At 51.4% G+C, this 15102-nt stretch overlaps 1 protein-coding gene across 4 annotated transcripts in view; it reads right to left on the bottom strand.

Annotated features, from left to right (window-relative positions):
* Positions 1–13535, bottom strand: part of GALNT16 (polypeptide N-acetylgalactosaminyltransferase 16) — a 97286-nt gene extending 83751 nt beyond the window's left edge. For 2 of the 4 annotated variants that reach the window (XM_063596265.1, XM_063596266.1), the window contains exon 1: positions 12675–13506. In XM_063596265.1, coding sequence (XP_063452335.1) covers positions 12675–12851 — 177 coding nt within the window. In that variant the 5' untranslated portion in view covers positions 12852–13506. Of the gene's footprint in view, positions 1–12674 lie in introns of all 4 variants that reach the window. The other 2 variants (XM_063596267.1, XM_034937718.3) reach the window with 2 other exon arrangements.
* Positions 13536–15102: the final 1567 nt, after the last annotated feature.

Raw genomic sequence — 15102 nt, 5'->3', positions numbered from 1 at the left:
TCATCACAGCAAGAGCTTAGAAGGGATTTCTAAAAGAGAAGACACTGCACAAAATATTGACCTTGTTTTTAATGATGATATGAGGACTAGAGCCCATGCTGGGAGGTATCCCATGCTCACGGATAATGGTGAATTAGGAACCAATAGCTCAGCAGCAGCTGGACTGGAAAGATCTAATCCTGAAGTCAAGGTAAACTAGGATGCGTAGCCAGATTCTTCACTTTGTATACAGTCATGCATTCCTTATCCATTCTGAGAAATGTGTCATTAGGCAAGTTCATCACTGTGCAAATGTCAGAGTGCACTTACACAAACCTAGATGGTATAACTTCCAGCACAACTAGGCTATATGGGATACCCTATTGCTCCTAGGCTCTAAACCTGTACAGCATATTACTGTCCTGAATGGTAGGCGATGGTAACACAATAAGTATTTTCATATGTGTACGTATCTAAACATATAAAAAGTAGAGTAAAAATACAGTATAGAAGATAAAAAATGGTAGACTTGTATAGGGCACATACCATGAATGGAGCTTGCAGGACTGGGAATTGCTCTGGGTGAGTCAGTGAGTGCGTGATGAGTGAATGGGAAGGCCTAGGATGTTACACGACTTTATAAACACTGTACATGTAGTCTACACTAAATTTATTTTTTAAAATAAAGTAATTGTGCTGCAACATTACGGTGGCTACAGGGTCAGTAGGTGAGGAATATTTCAGTTCCATTATAATCTGATGGGACCACTGTCGTATATGTAGTCCCTGGTTGACCAAAACATTGTTGCAGCACATGACTGTATAACCTTCCTTGGACAACCTCCTAGCACTTTTTATTTATGTATTTATGTATTTATTTATTTATTTATGACAGAGTCTTGCTCTGTCACCCAGGCTGGAGTGCAGTGGCGTCATCTTGGCTCACTGCAAACTCCACCTTCCAGGTTCAAGCAATTCTTGTGCCTCCCCTTCCTGAGTAGCTGGGATTACAAGTGCATGCCATCAGGCCCGGTTAATTTTTTTGTATTTTTAGTAGAGATGGGGTTTCACCATGTTACCAGGCTGGTCTTGAACTCCTGACCTCAGGTGATCTCCCCTCCTCAGCCTCCCAAAGTGCCGGGATTACAGGCGCAAGCCACAGCACCTGGTCCCTCCTAGCACTTAAGAGAGGGGATGTGAATGAATGTGAGCACCAGCACTGCCCAGTGGAAACAGACTGCAAGCCATGTATGCAAGTTAAAATTTTCTAGTAGCCACATTAAATAAAAAGAAACAGACGAAATTAACTTTAATAATGTTATTTCACCTAATATATCCAAATATCATTTCAACATGTACAAAATACTAGCAAGGTATTTTAGTTCTTTTTCTAAGTCTTTGAAATCCGATATATATTTTACAGCAGATTTCAATTCAGATACTAAATTTTCAGCACAGATCTGTATTGAGATTTCACAAAAATTTACAGTTGAAAATATAGATTCCACATACCGAAGTTCTAAACATTCCCAAATGTTTTCCCACAACTAAAATGAGTGTTGTTTCAAAACTTAAATCAATGAGAATCAAATAAAATGAAAAATTCAGTTCCTCAGTTGCAATAACCACATTCCAAGCACTCGGTGGCCACCTGTGGCCGGCAACCATTGCATTGGTGAGCACAGTCTGGACTCTGTGATGAGGAGGGCTCTCCCCAGCCTCGGGCAGATGCCAGCCTCCCATCAGAGCTCCTGTGACTCGGCTTGGCTTCGGGGATCCCAGGGGCCGGCTCCTCTGAGCACTCTCGCTCAGACCTGTCACCTTATGCCCAGTTTTCCTCCCTGCCAGGGCCCTTTCTTGGGCTCTCTGGTTGGCCTGCCCTCAGCTTTGCCCCAGCGCTGGCCTTCTGATCTCCCAAGTTCCATAGGTCTTGAGCTAGCCCATCCTCACCCCGCTGTGAGTCCCAGTTCCAGAGCCCCGGCCCCAGTGTGGTTCAGGGATGCTGCATTGTCTGGAAGAGGTAGTTGGGTGACGCTGTGTTCTCTGCTATACAAAAAACAACTGGAGTTGGCAACTTTGGGGTGCATCCAGCGATGAGCCATGTCCCGTTGTTGTTTTGGGAGAAGGCCCTTGCCATGTTCATGCCCCCGCAAGGCACCACCAAGACTGCACTCACACATCACCGTGGGTAGCCTCTGCTTTCCACTTGGAGAAGTGCTTTGGCCTGCTGCTCCCTTGCCTTCCCTGGTCCCTGCGGTGTGTTTGCCCTGACCTTTGGTTCTCCTTCTTCATCCGGCCTCTAGGTTGGTGCGGTATTTGTGGGGGCTGTGCTCAGTCCTAACTGCTTCGCCCCTTCAAACCACCAGATCCCCAGCAAGACATCACTAGGCGATCACATGTTCTTTCTCCCTGAGCCCCAGGCTGCGCTTCCCCTCATCCCTGGGATAATGCCCCAAGCCTGCCACATGCCCCGCATCTCCCTATCCAGTGAGAACTTCCACAGGGAGAGGAAAAGATGACTTCCAAGGAAATAATCAGGTCACAGATGTGTGAGGCGTCAGAAGTGAAGCCCCCTGGAACGGACCGCTGATCCGGCAACTTTGGAAGGCAACTCGGGTTGCCCCAGTGGACTGTGGCAGCCCAAGGCCAGCTTCCCTTGACATGAAAGACCTTGAAATATCAGAAGCCCTCCCATACAGTTTGTTTAAAGAAGCTACAGGCAGAGCTGCTGTGAGAAGATGAAGGGATGAAAATCTGAACTTTGACAAGAAGCATCTCAAAGGGCACGACTGCCAGGGGATTGGAATTGTGTGTGACCTAAACCACAGAAAAAAGGTGCCTGCAGCTTGCCAGAGACACACGACGCTGTGTCATACCAGTCACCTGGGCACTGAGGGAGCCATTGAACCTCAGAGGACACACCTCAGATGGGCCGGGCAGAGCCGTCTGCCTCCTGAAGGCAGCCCCTTTTATCAACCACCTGCCCGAGAAAGAGCTGCGCAGTGCCCACTCCTGCCCAGCAGTGACTACTCCCCGCACGAGTGCCTACTCTGTGTCTTAGGGAAGGCCCTGACAGGCTTCAGCCTCCAGGGGGTCTGCTTGAACAGAGGAGAAGCTGTGGGGAGGGGCAGGGATTCCAAGTTCCTGCATTGCCAGAAAACAATTTCCAGAGTCCCAACGGTACCAGAAGAGAACACCACGAACCAGACAAGGAGACAAAGGCAGGCTTGATCAGGTACCACCATTCAGAGGAATTCTCCATCCCACACAAAACTCTCCCTCCAGACAGAGTCCTCCCCAGCCTGCCCACTCCAATATTTCAACAAGGGCTCCGTTACCTTTTCCCTTTTACATCGCTTCAGGCACCAGCACCCTCCACCAGCCTCACATCACACACTACACCCCCCACACATGCATCATACACACACACACACACACAAATGCACACAGACACACACACACACACTACATACACACGAACCCCACATCACACACACACCACACACACACAAACCCCACACATCATATACACACCACACATACCACACACACACAACATATAACACACATACATACAAACCCCACAAATCACACACACACACTACATACACACAAACCTCACATCACACACATCACACACACATAAACCCCACACATCACACACACACAAATGCCACACACACACATCACATACTACACACACATACACAAACCCCACACATCACACACACACCAGACATACCACATATACACATACCACACACAACACACACTACACCACACACACACGTGCGCCCCATATATCATACATCACACGTTCTATACATACCCATACAACACAACATACACACTACACATACACATACCACAGACACCACACACCACACATACCACACACAACACACATTGATCCCACATTTTAAGGAAATGAAGTGTTCCAAGACACAGAACATTTTCCAACGAACCTACTCTTACCTCCTTAGGAACCAACGCTTTTATACACACACATATCCTGAGAGGGAAAAAAATCTTAAAAAAAGAAAAAAGAACCAACACTAACAACTAAATTTGACCATCTTGCTGGAAAATGTTCTGAAATGAATGACACAATTCCCTGACTTACCAGCCTGTGCACCGAGTGGAATTTATCACTTCCTGATGATTCAGGGATGGATTTCTGAGTCTATCTTTACCACAGCCTGCAAGGCCTAACGGTCTGGCCTCTGCTGTGGGCACTTTTCCTCCTGCTCCAGCTGCCCCTCTAAGCACACACTCTCCGGGATGGTGCCCTGGCCCAGGCTGTCTGGAACACTGTCTCCCTAGATGTCCGCATGGCTCACTCTCTCTTTGCATGCCAATGCCATCTCCAGTGAAGTCTTACCAGAGGCCTTTCCTGGCCATCCTTTTCCCATCTTTCTGCCCCCTTATGCTGCTTTACTTTCATAGTATTTGCCACCACCTAATATATCTTTCTGTTTATTTTCTGCCTCTCCCCACTAGAATATGAGCCCCTTGAGAGCTTGGATTTTACCTGGTTTGTTATTTCCAGGCCTGTAACAGTCCTGGCACATAGTACATGCTCAGTAAATAATTGTCAAGAGAATGAATAGATGCTGCCTTCAGCATTCTGATCCTGTGTGTGTGTGGAGGCAGGAGGGGCCCCTCCTACCTCACACGGCCCTTCCTGGCTAGGCCTTTGCTATCAGCTGTCACTTCTCAGTGTGTCAGCAGCTCCTAGCAATTCCCTCATCTTGCTTCATCCAATCTACTATATTTGTAACCTAGGAAAACTGAAAGTTGCCAGGAGATGACCAACCCCCTGAACTACTGAAACCAATTTTTATAAACAATGTTAATTTCCAGACTGTGGCCTATGGGCAATTCCATGCCTGTCTTCTGAGTAAAGTCCATGGGTGTTATGGCTATTTATGCTCTGCAAAGGGGTCTTTGTAGCTTCCTTCTGGTCTTCCTAGATTGTTGAGGTATCTGAAGTCCACCTGTAGACACTTCTGCATACATGCCTGTGTGCATTCTCAGACACACTCACAAATATCTTAGGCTTCTAGTACAGCGGGCAGGGAGCGGTGTAGCTCCATCAGACAATGTTTCAAGGGAAGAGAAAGGGGAAGGATGGGGGCCAGTTTATTCCTTATGAGAATTTAAAGGTTACAGCCCTTCTTAATACATGTGGTCGAGGTCTCTGTACACCTCACCCTCTGGTCTTATTCTCCTTAATTCAAGCACTATCAGGACTTAAGCCCTGGCTGAAGGCCACCTCACTTTTGCGGGAGAAGTTCAACAAAGTCCAAGATTATTTCAGCTGATAGGGACCGCCGAGATCCTGTAGTTCAACCCTCACCTGACAGATGAGGAAACTAAGGTCCAGGGAGTGGGAGTGACTCACCTAAGGAAACACAGTCCCTTGAGGGCAGGGCTGAGCCTAGAAGTGGGATCACTTGGACTTCATTCACATCCTCTCTCCATTCCCTCTCTCCATCCCCTGCTGACAGCCAACATCTGTTTCCATCCTGGGCCACTTCACTCTGCCTGGCCCACCTAGGGGCCAGGAAAATCCTGCAACAGCACAATTCACATTAAGGCATGTCACTCACCTCTGAACTCTGAGACAATGTCATCCCTGCTCTACACAGAGCCACACCTCACTTTATGAAACAGCAAGAAAGAGGAGCTTGTGCTCTTCAGTGAAACGTGAAGTTGTTCCTAATGGGTCTGGAAAAGTGGAAAGGCTATACCTGGGCAGACCTGCCTCAATGCCTCCTCAAATTTTGCCTGAGCCTTATCTTGCCTACATAATATGATCGACAAGCTTCTTCCAGTCTCCCCCTCTTTCCCAAAGTACCTCTGGCCTGCCACTCCTATCTGGTCTGAAATGTTCACAAAAGTTCCCTGAGTGACCATACTGTCTCTAGCCAGATACAGTTCAAAGGCGCATCTGAAGTTTAGGGGTGTGGGGAGACAGGCAGGCCAGGGCTGTGGCTTCTCCATAAGCACACAGCTCAGGGGCACTGCCAGCCAGCGCCGCCCCAGGCAGCAACAGTCAGGGGTCTGGGAGACAGGACAGGTAACCTGGAAATCACACCTGGGTTGGATTGGGAAAATAGAAGTGGAATATGGGAAGGTCAGACTCAAGGTGCCTCCACCAGGCAGAAACACCTACGCAGGCCTCAGTCTTGGGAGAGGAAAGATGCTAAAGACCAGCGCCTCCAACTTTGCAGCTTTGTCTCTGACCAGCCTTGGCTTCCTCTCTCTGTCCTTGCTTGGCAGCTCCAAAGGAACAGGGGAGAGAGGAGCACAGCAGCAGTTATGGATTTCTGGTTGTTACCCTGTCCTGGGCTGGCCTCAGTGCATGGGGCCCGCCTACTTCCCAGGGTGCAGGGCTCTTGCAGTGCAATAATTGGGCCCTATTTCATGACAGGGAGTCTTTTTTCTCCCTTTCCTGCTGCTGTTGGGAGCACTTATGGGCCAACGGGGAGTGTGGAGAGAAACCCTGGCCGGCCTTTGGACTGCTCCGCTGTTGGATGGTTCTGTGAGAATGTTTTCCTTCTGTTGCAAAGAAATTTCTCTCCCTGCATCTTTCACCTCCTGGCCTCAATTCTATTCCTTGGAACCCTACAGAATAATTCAAATAAGTCTCTTGCCTTTTCTGAAAGTTGGCTCAATGCTAAGTTTTGATGGGGAGTCAGAAGTGTGAGATGTGGTTAAGAAGGTTATACTTTGATTTTGGAGTCAAGAGTGATCTTAACCAGTCACCAAATATGTTTTAAAAATAATTATCCTTATTGGTTTGAACATTATCATGTCAATGGATGCTTATTACAGAAAATTTGGGGGTAAAAACCCAAAAGATGGAAGGAGGGATTGCCCATAATCCTACCTCCCTACTGCCAACATTTTGTTCTGTATCGTTTTTGCATTTTTTTCCCCAACGAATGTTTGTGGAGCGAATACAAAGCAAGGTGCTGATTCAGGTGCCCCAGAAAAGATGTGCTGATAAACCAGGCTTGGATCTTGCCCAGAAGATGCTCTAGGGGAAGGAAGACATGAGCCTGGGCTTTGGAGTCAGAAACACCTAGTGTCGGGTGCACTTACTAGTTGTCAGAGCATGAGTAAGCATGTTTACTCGTATGAGAACTTAACAATGGTACCTATCTCATTAGGTTGTTGAGGGGATTCAGAGAGGTAAGCCTGTAAAACACACAGCATCCAGGTCTCCAACGAATGTCATCACCATCAACATAACAGAGTATACAGTGATTATGGAGGCTAGAAGGTACAGGTCAAAGACCACAAGATTTCAGAGAAGAGGGACTAAACCACTTGACACCGTTTTCAGAGTGGGCTACACACAGTCGGTGACTGTACCAGGCAAGCACACTGATTAACTGAACTGAATTTACTGCCCAAGTATAATCAGCAGTTGACTCATGTCTGAAAGCTCAGCTCCTCCGCTCCTTTCCACGTCTGTTTAGCCTCCTGTGTCTTTGCTCTACTCTTCATGGGGAAGGTGCTTAAGGTCTCCTCAAGAAGCAGACAGGGTATAAATCTTCAATCTTGTAACTGTAATGAAGGCTTGGCTATAGGCTCCCCTCTGACCTCAGGGAAGCTTCCTCCATTACAGTGAGACAGTCCCGTGGGCAACTCAGCCTGGCCCTGGTCTACCAGTGTCCTCCTACCTCTACCTTAAATGGCATTTCCAGACCCAAGGGTTTCCTCTGCCTGCAGCAAGGACAAACACAGCCACCAGGGAAGAAAGCCATGCTCCCAAAGATCTCGGAGCAGCTGGGGGGTAAATTGCTGTTACAGCACAGAAATAAAAGACCTGCAGAAGCATGAGCAGCACCCTAAAGCTAGTCCCGTGCCCTTGGACCTCTGGACTTCCAGGAAGGTAACTCTCGGGCTGCCAGCCCTCCTCCCCACCCCCAGTCTTAGTTCCCTCTGGGCTGACCCCATGTCCCAGAGGCAGGTCTCGAAATGGCCCAGGAACAGACCCCATTGACAGGAAATCAGGCCCTTTATATCTGAACATTTTTGGCTGGGCGCAGTGGCTCACGCCTGTAATCCCAGCACTTTGGGAGGCCAAGGTGGGAGGATCCCCTTGAGTCCAGAAGTTCGAGACCAACCTGGACAATATGGAAAGACCCTGTCTCTACAAAAGTATATAAAAATCAACCAGGTGTGGTGGCACACACTTGTAGTCCTAGCTATTCTTCAGGATGCTGAGGCAGGGGAATCGCTTGAGCCCAGGAGGTGAAGGTTGCAGTGAATCATGACTGTGCCACTGCACTCCAGCCTGGGTGACAGAGTGAGACCCTGTGTCTGAAAAAAAAAAAAGAAAGAAAAAGAAAAAAGAAAATAAAAAAAGAAAAGAAAGAAAAGAAAAAAATCTGAACATTTTGACAAAGGGAATTGTGGGTGTTTGTGCTTCTTCCTCCTCACTCTCTTTCTCAAGTGTGGTACCTAAACCAATTAAATACAAAATCACTTTCTGTTATTATATTTAGGCAAATCATATTCCCACAGTTCCAAAATGCACACATTATAAATAAAATATAAATTATTCTAGATCTTATTAAAGCATCCACTCTCTGAGAACACTACCAGAAAAGCCATCATTTGCATCCCCTTCTGCTAGGTAAGCGGGGGCTTCCTGCAAGGCCTCAAGGGTTCCTGTGGGACCTTCCACTGACAGGAGCATGTCCCTCCATAAGCAGAAACTTCACAACACCTTTCAGGAGAACTCCCCCTTAAAGTCATGTATTTACATCTAGAAATGGAGCTATCATCTGCTTATCTCAGGATCAACAAACCTTGCAAATCATTTCACTCAACTTCAGCAGACAAAACAACCAAGGTCCAGAGATGTTAAGTATTGTGTCCATGGTCATTCAGCAGTATCCCAATTTCAGGCTAAGAAACTCCGGTTTAAGAAATTCTTGGCTAAATCTTTCACAGTTCTAAATAGGAGACTGTTGACACAAGTGAGTGCACCTATACCGAAAATGAGTAGTCTTTTTAAAAAATGTAAAGTGAAATTCCATATAACACCTTAGCCTCCCACCCATGCCTGTTAGTGAACTGGCATATGGAAAACCTAGGTCCCAAACCAAAACAACCACAAATGTTCTCTCCAACTGTGAGGACTGAAGACTCAAGGCCGGCTGTGTTGGCCCTGCCTCCCAGTTTGGCTGCTGTCCTGTCCCAGCGTGCATCAGTGTAGATTCAAGGGGATGTCCCCAAATCTACTGCCTCGCCCATCAGGTACAGCATGGAAAAATCACAAACCTTGCCGCATCGTAAGCAGCCATATGGGGATGGAATCAGTATCTCCCTTTAGCTTTACAGATTTCATAGCCAAATTTTTCACATCAAAATTGGTGACACATGGGCCGACAGCAGGACAGAATATTAAAAATCAGGACCTTCTTGAGAAATCTGGCCATACGGTTGCCATGCCGACACCCTATAATGCCAAACAGGCATCTCCAAGGTCCAGAAGCAACTTGGCTGGCTTTGAATAGTCCAGACATTGTGAAAGCAGAGCTGCTTCCAGGTCCAGGCGCTTCTGCAGACCCTCCCTTTCCCAGCTCAGCTCTCTGATTCCCCAAGGGAGCAATGATGACGCCTGTCTGAATTTGCCAGCCTCTGACAGCAGGGCTAGCCACATCATTCTCTAAGAATCTGAAAATCCACACGCAGCATCCTGGCCCAACTAGACAGAGAAATGTTTCTGAATAAGCGGTTACCACAAATTGCAGGGAGAAAGTAAATCCTCAGCTGCACCTGCCCCTTTTAAGTTGAACAAAGGGTTCAATGCCTGCAGAAGCTTGAACATACATCCCCCACCTCCTTACTTAGAGCCACCTCCTTACTTAGAGGTTACAGTTGATAATAAAATATTAAGGAGATATGAATATAATATAATAATATTAAGGGGATGTGAAGCATTGACTGTCCCCAGAAATGGGTGAGAATCCTATTTCACTCCTTTAAGAAGCCTTGCTGTGCACTTTAGGAGGCTGAGGTGAATGGATCACATGAGGTCAGGAGTTTGAGACCAGCCTGGGCAACATGATGAAACCCCGTCTCTACTAAAAATACAAAAATTAGCTGAGAGTGGTGGCGCATGCCTGTAATCCCAGCTGCTCGAGAGGCTGAGGCATGAGAATCGCTTGAACCCGGGAGGTGGAGGTTACAGTGAGCCGAGATCATGCCACCTCACTCCAGCCTGGGTGACAGAGTGAGACTCCATCTCAAAAAAAAAGAAAAAAAGAAATCTTGCTGTGTGCATCAATGTGGGGATGCAAGGAGCTTCCAGCACAGTTCCCGCATGCATCACTTACATTCAGCTGCAAATCACATGGAAGAAATAACTGGAAGAGAGGAATACAATGAAACAATGCAAGGCAGTTGTCAAAAGTGGTGCGTGACGGGGGTCAGTGCTGGTGGAACAGGCATCTAAAGCTTAAGAACAAAGAGGGAGCTGGCTGTGCCCCTAAGTGGCCACAGAAGGCTCTGCCACTCCCAGGGACTTCCATTCTCCCTTTCTTCCTGCACCTTCACTTCCCAGCTCCCAGGTATCTCCCTGATACTCCTTCATACTTTAAACTTAGCTTCCTGCTCTGAGACCTTTTCTTACCTGCAGCAAGTCAAACCCTGTGGGAATAAGCAGGGACAAGAGGATGTTTACTGGTGATTCTCATGACCTCCAATTCCCACCCCTCAAAATGAGTGCTGAATCCTTCCAGCAGGTCCCCTACACCATTCTGGGACTCTTGAGAAATGTGAGCGGCCCTCCCAGTGCATCTTACAGGACTCTGGAAGGAGCAGGAGAGAGGTGCATGGGCCAGGTCAGGGTTCAGGTTCCGGGTTCCAAAGCAGAGGCTCTGAGCAGCAGTCCCCTGTGCTCTCTTCCCTCCTCTCCTCCCTGCCCAGCCTCTTTCTCCGCCCCTTCCAACTCAGACCCTCTTCCCGTCGCCTCACCAGAAAGAGGGACAGAGCATCTGGCCAGTCTGTCTTGCCTGAGACTAGGGCTCTTCCTGCCACTGAGTATGAATGTGGCAGCCTGGGCTCCTGGAGAGGAAGCTCCCTGGGGTCTGGAGGCCACTGCTGGTTTGGACAGTTCCAGCTCCAACCTGTCCCTCCGCTCAGATCACAACACTCTGGGGTCTCAGCACAGGAGGCTTTTCCTTATCAGTTTTCTGTCCAAAGGGCGACAAGTGCTTTGGAAATAGTGTCCTGGGAGAACAGCCCAGAAGGGAACAGTGCACCTAATCAGGCTTGCCCCCAGAGAGTTCACCCAGACTGGTATCTAGGACAAAACCCACAACCTCACCCCCCGCCAGGTCTCCTCAGGCAAAGCCCTGAAATAATGTTTCCTTTGCAGGGGACTTGGAATCTGGGGCAGGATGGGAATATGAGGGGACACTCTCCAATGAACTTCCTGATATTCCTGGGATTCAGATCCGCGTCTGGATGCGTTTCTCGGATTCGGCTCCACACAAGCCTCAGCCCTCCGGACCTTGCACCTCCCCCGCGGAGCTCCTCACCCCTCCACCCCCAGGCCCAGATCTTTCCTTGTCGGAATCGCCAAGCTTCCTCACTCCTTTACCCCCGCCCCACTCGGCTCTCCTCTTCCTGGTCCTCATCCGGCCAGGCTGCCCCGCCCTGGTAGTTCCTGAGGGTCGTCCGAGGCTCTCGTCCACCAACCGCCCCCGTCTGGAAGAACGCGCCCGCTCGAGCGCACTCTCGGCGGGTGCCAAAGCCTCCCGCCTCAACAGGTGCCCCTGCCTGGCCACGCACAGCTCTGTCACCTGGGGCTCGGACGGAGACGGCGACAGGATCGCCCCCTGCAGGGCGGCTGCGGCTCCGCACGCCCCCGCCCGGGTCCCCAGAGCGCCAAGGGCCCCCGCAGCCCCGCCGCCGCCCCCGCTGTGCCACACTGCCTTTGTTTCCCTGCCCGCTTAGATGTCGCGAGGCTGACTTCATGCAAGGGTATCGCCAAGTTCGGGCGCTGACACTGCCCACCTACCCGTGGTGGCGGACCCTAATGTTGGGAGTGAGAGACGCGTACAGTGCGAGACCTTTCCTCAACCCAGAGAACTCCGGGGGAGCTGGGTGTCGGCGCCGAAGAAGCGGGTTCAAGTTGACCCCTGCTCAGAAGGGGGTTCGAAGCCAGGCGCAGCGCCTAGAGAGCCTTCCCCTACCCACGCCCCCACCCGATGTCCTTTGCCCCCAGAAGGCTGGAGACGGGCTGCGCACTGCCACCTACGCGCTCGGCTGCGAGTAGTTCCCACCGCCCGCTCGCCGCGCGCTGGGCCCGGCAGCCTTCCGGGGCACACGAGGCTCCTGCAGCCCCCAGACTCCCGGCCCCGGCAGCGCAGAGCCGGGAGAGCCGCCACGTTCCCAGCCGCGCGCGCACGCCGGGCCCACCAAACTTGCAGCACTTTCTCCCAGCCCCCACCCTCTGTCACCCTCCCTTAGTCGGTGCGCCCCAGCCCCGCCGCCCGGCAGAGGTTGCCATAACAACGGGCAGGAATGCTCCAACATATACAAAGCCGGCCCGGCGCAGCGGGCACTCAGCCCCTGGCCGGGCCCCGCGCCCTCGGCCGCCGCGCAGGGGCTGGACGCGCGCCGCGGCTCCCTAGCCGGCCGGCCGACGCTCGGGGCGTACTCACAATGAGCGGGATGGTGCGGTCCTCGCGGAGCTGCTCCGACCTCCTGCCGGCCCTCTGCGCGCCCCGGCCGCCGGAGGATGCTGCGTGGGCTCGGTTGTCCTGCCATAAGTAGTAGAAAGTGCCCAGGATCCAGGCTACGGTCAGGATGGCGATGGCATTGGCGCGGATCTTCCTCATGGTGGGCAGACGGGCGCCCCAGGTGGGGGACTGGGCCGGCGTGCTCTCGGGGCCGGGGCGGGGGCGCTCGCAGCCCCAGCTGTTTGTTTTCGCTCGCGCCTAGCTGCTCAGTCCTGCAGAGCAGAAAAAGGAGAGAGGTGGGGGGGCGGGGGGGTGATAGGGAGAGACAGGATCGCGGAGCGATCCTCACGGTCCTAATGCCCTTCAGCCCCGAGCGCGCGCGTCCCCCGGGCGCCCATTCATTCGCGCGCAGGGCCGGCCCCGCGCTCCAGCCGCCGCCGGCTGACCCACCAGGCCACTGCGCACTGGGAGAGAAGCGCGCCGAGTGGGAAGCGGCGCGGGCCTTCCTCCCGCGCCCGGGAACCCGGCGAGACAGACGCCCGCGGCGGAATGGCGACTGGCCAAAGCCAGCCTCGGCTCCCACCGCTAGGTGACCGAACGCCCGGCAGCTGCCCCCGCGCGGCCCTGGTCGGTCCTGCCTACCCACACCCACCCCCGGACCGAGCGGCCCTGAGTCACCGACTGGAGACGCGCGACCCCCGACCTGGGCCCGCGCCGCGAGCTGCAGTTCCGGGCTGCACTCTGGCGCGGGATTCAAGGTGTGTTCGGCGAGTCCTTGTGTAGGGGCGGCTGGGCGGGGGAGAGTCCTGAGTTTGTACTGGAATCTGCAGCTGAGATTAGCCAGACAGGGCCCGCCCAGAGGAGGGATTGGAAGCTGGTGCACTTGACATTCGAAGAGAGCGAAGGGGAAACGACGCTGCCTCACACCCAGTGCTAGGAGAGTGGGGGTACGGCCCTTCCACATTTTTCGGTGGCCTGGGGCTCCCAGATTTCACGATGCTTCCCTCTATCCCGCCTCATTGACCCCTGGACAACCCTGAAATATCATCGTCAGCATTATTTCATCGGAAAGAAGGGCAGCAAGAGAGGCCGGATGATTCTCCCAAGGCCAAACAGCTAATTAGTGGGCAGAGCCCAGTCTAGAAGCCATCTCTCCATCTGACACCTTTCGACAAAGTGCAAAACGCGGTGGTGAGAGACGAGGACACAGACATTGAGATTCCGCTCCAGCCCTAGAGGCACTGAGAATCAGGCGTGAACTACTCTTCACTCCAGGCAGAAAGCAAGAGACTTAGATGAGTTTTAGGAAACCAGCACAGTGTCGGGCACAGAGCGCTCAATGAATCGATGTGTAACAACAAAGTAGGGATCCAACAGAGGAAGAAATAATTTATTGTAAGGTGGCCTTTGGGAAAGCTCTCAGAAAGGTGGATGAATCACTTAAGAGGCAAGGAAGGGGGAGGTGAGGACAGGGGAGAGACTGCAGAAATAGGCCTTGCAAAAATCCAGAGGATGGAAGAGCTTGATGTGTTCAAGAGAGAGAGCTGCCAGGCGTTGCAGGGGGCCTAGGATTTGATAGGAGTTGAGGTTGGCCAGGCTGGGTGAGTCTGAACTCAGGAGGTCCTTGAATGCCGGGGCAGAGTTGTTGAGGAGTCTGCTTCCTGCTGGCACTGCTGGACACCATGGCTACTCCGAAGACCCACATAGGGTCCAGCCTCTAAATGAAGCCATCTGGGGAATCAGGCAAACTGAAGTCACAGCATCATGCCCCCCCCACAAGCATCCCATGAGCACCACCCTGACAGATAGAAGTAAAATCAGGTGGCTTTTCTCCATTTCTCCAGCACTTGAGACTGAACCGCACATATAATAGATGCTCAATACATTTCTGTTGAGGTGAAGAAACCCTAGTTGGGTTTCTGCTGAGGAAAACCCAGGGTCATTACTGCAATACGATATCCTCACTCAGAAGACTAATTACGATGACACTTAGATAAGTCCAGAAGTGACCCACGCAGGAATGGGACCTAGAAAGAAGAGAATACGCAAAGAGGGCCTCACAAAGGGTCTACACAAGTAGCAGGGAATTTCAGGCATAAGGTGTGGCAGTCACAACAAGGGCAGGAGTCTGGAGACGCCAGATGCTCTCCCAGGTCTCTCTCCCCTGGGGAGTTTAATAAGACTGCGCCAGGGGCCAGGGCTTGTTTGCATAGATGGAGAAAACCACTGCCAAACCACCGTCTGGTTTCCACAGGAATCATGGGGCAGATCCAGTGGTGCCATTTGTGGGAGGCCAGGAAAGACCTTGCTCCTTGGGAATCAGGCTCCACAGGCCTCTCAGGTCAACCAAGAAAATGTAAGGGAACTACCCTCCTGGTGCCCCCATTTTCACATATCTCTCAGGTGAGCC

This window comes from Pan paniscus, chromosome 15, assembly GCF_029289425.2.
Source record: "Pan paniscus chromosome 15, NHGRI_mPanPan1-v2.0_pri, whole genome shotgun sequence".
NCBI lineage: Eukaryota > Metazoa > Chordata > Mammalia > Primates > Hominidae > Pan > Pan paniscus.
This window is presented reverse-complemented; position numbering and strand designations above follow the sequence as displayed.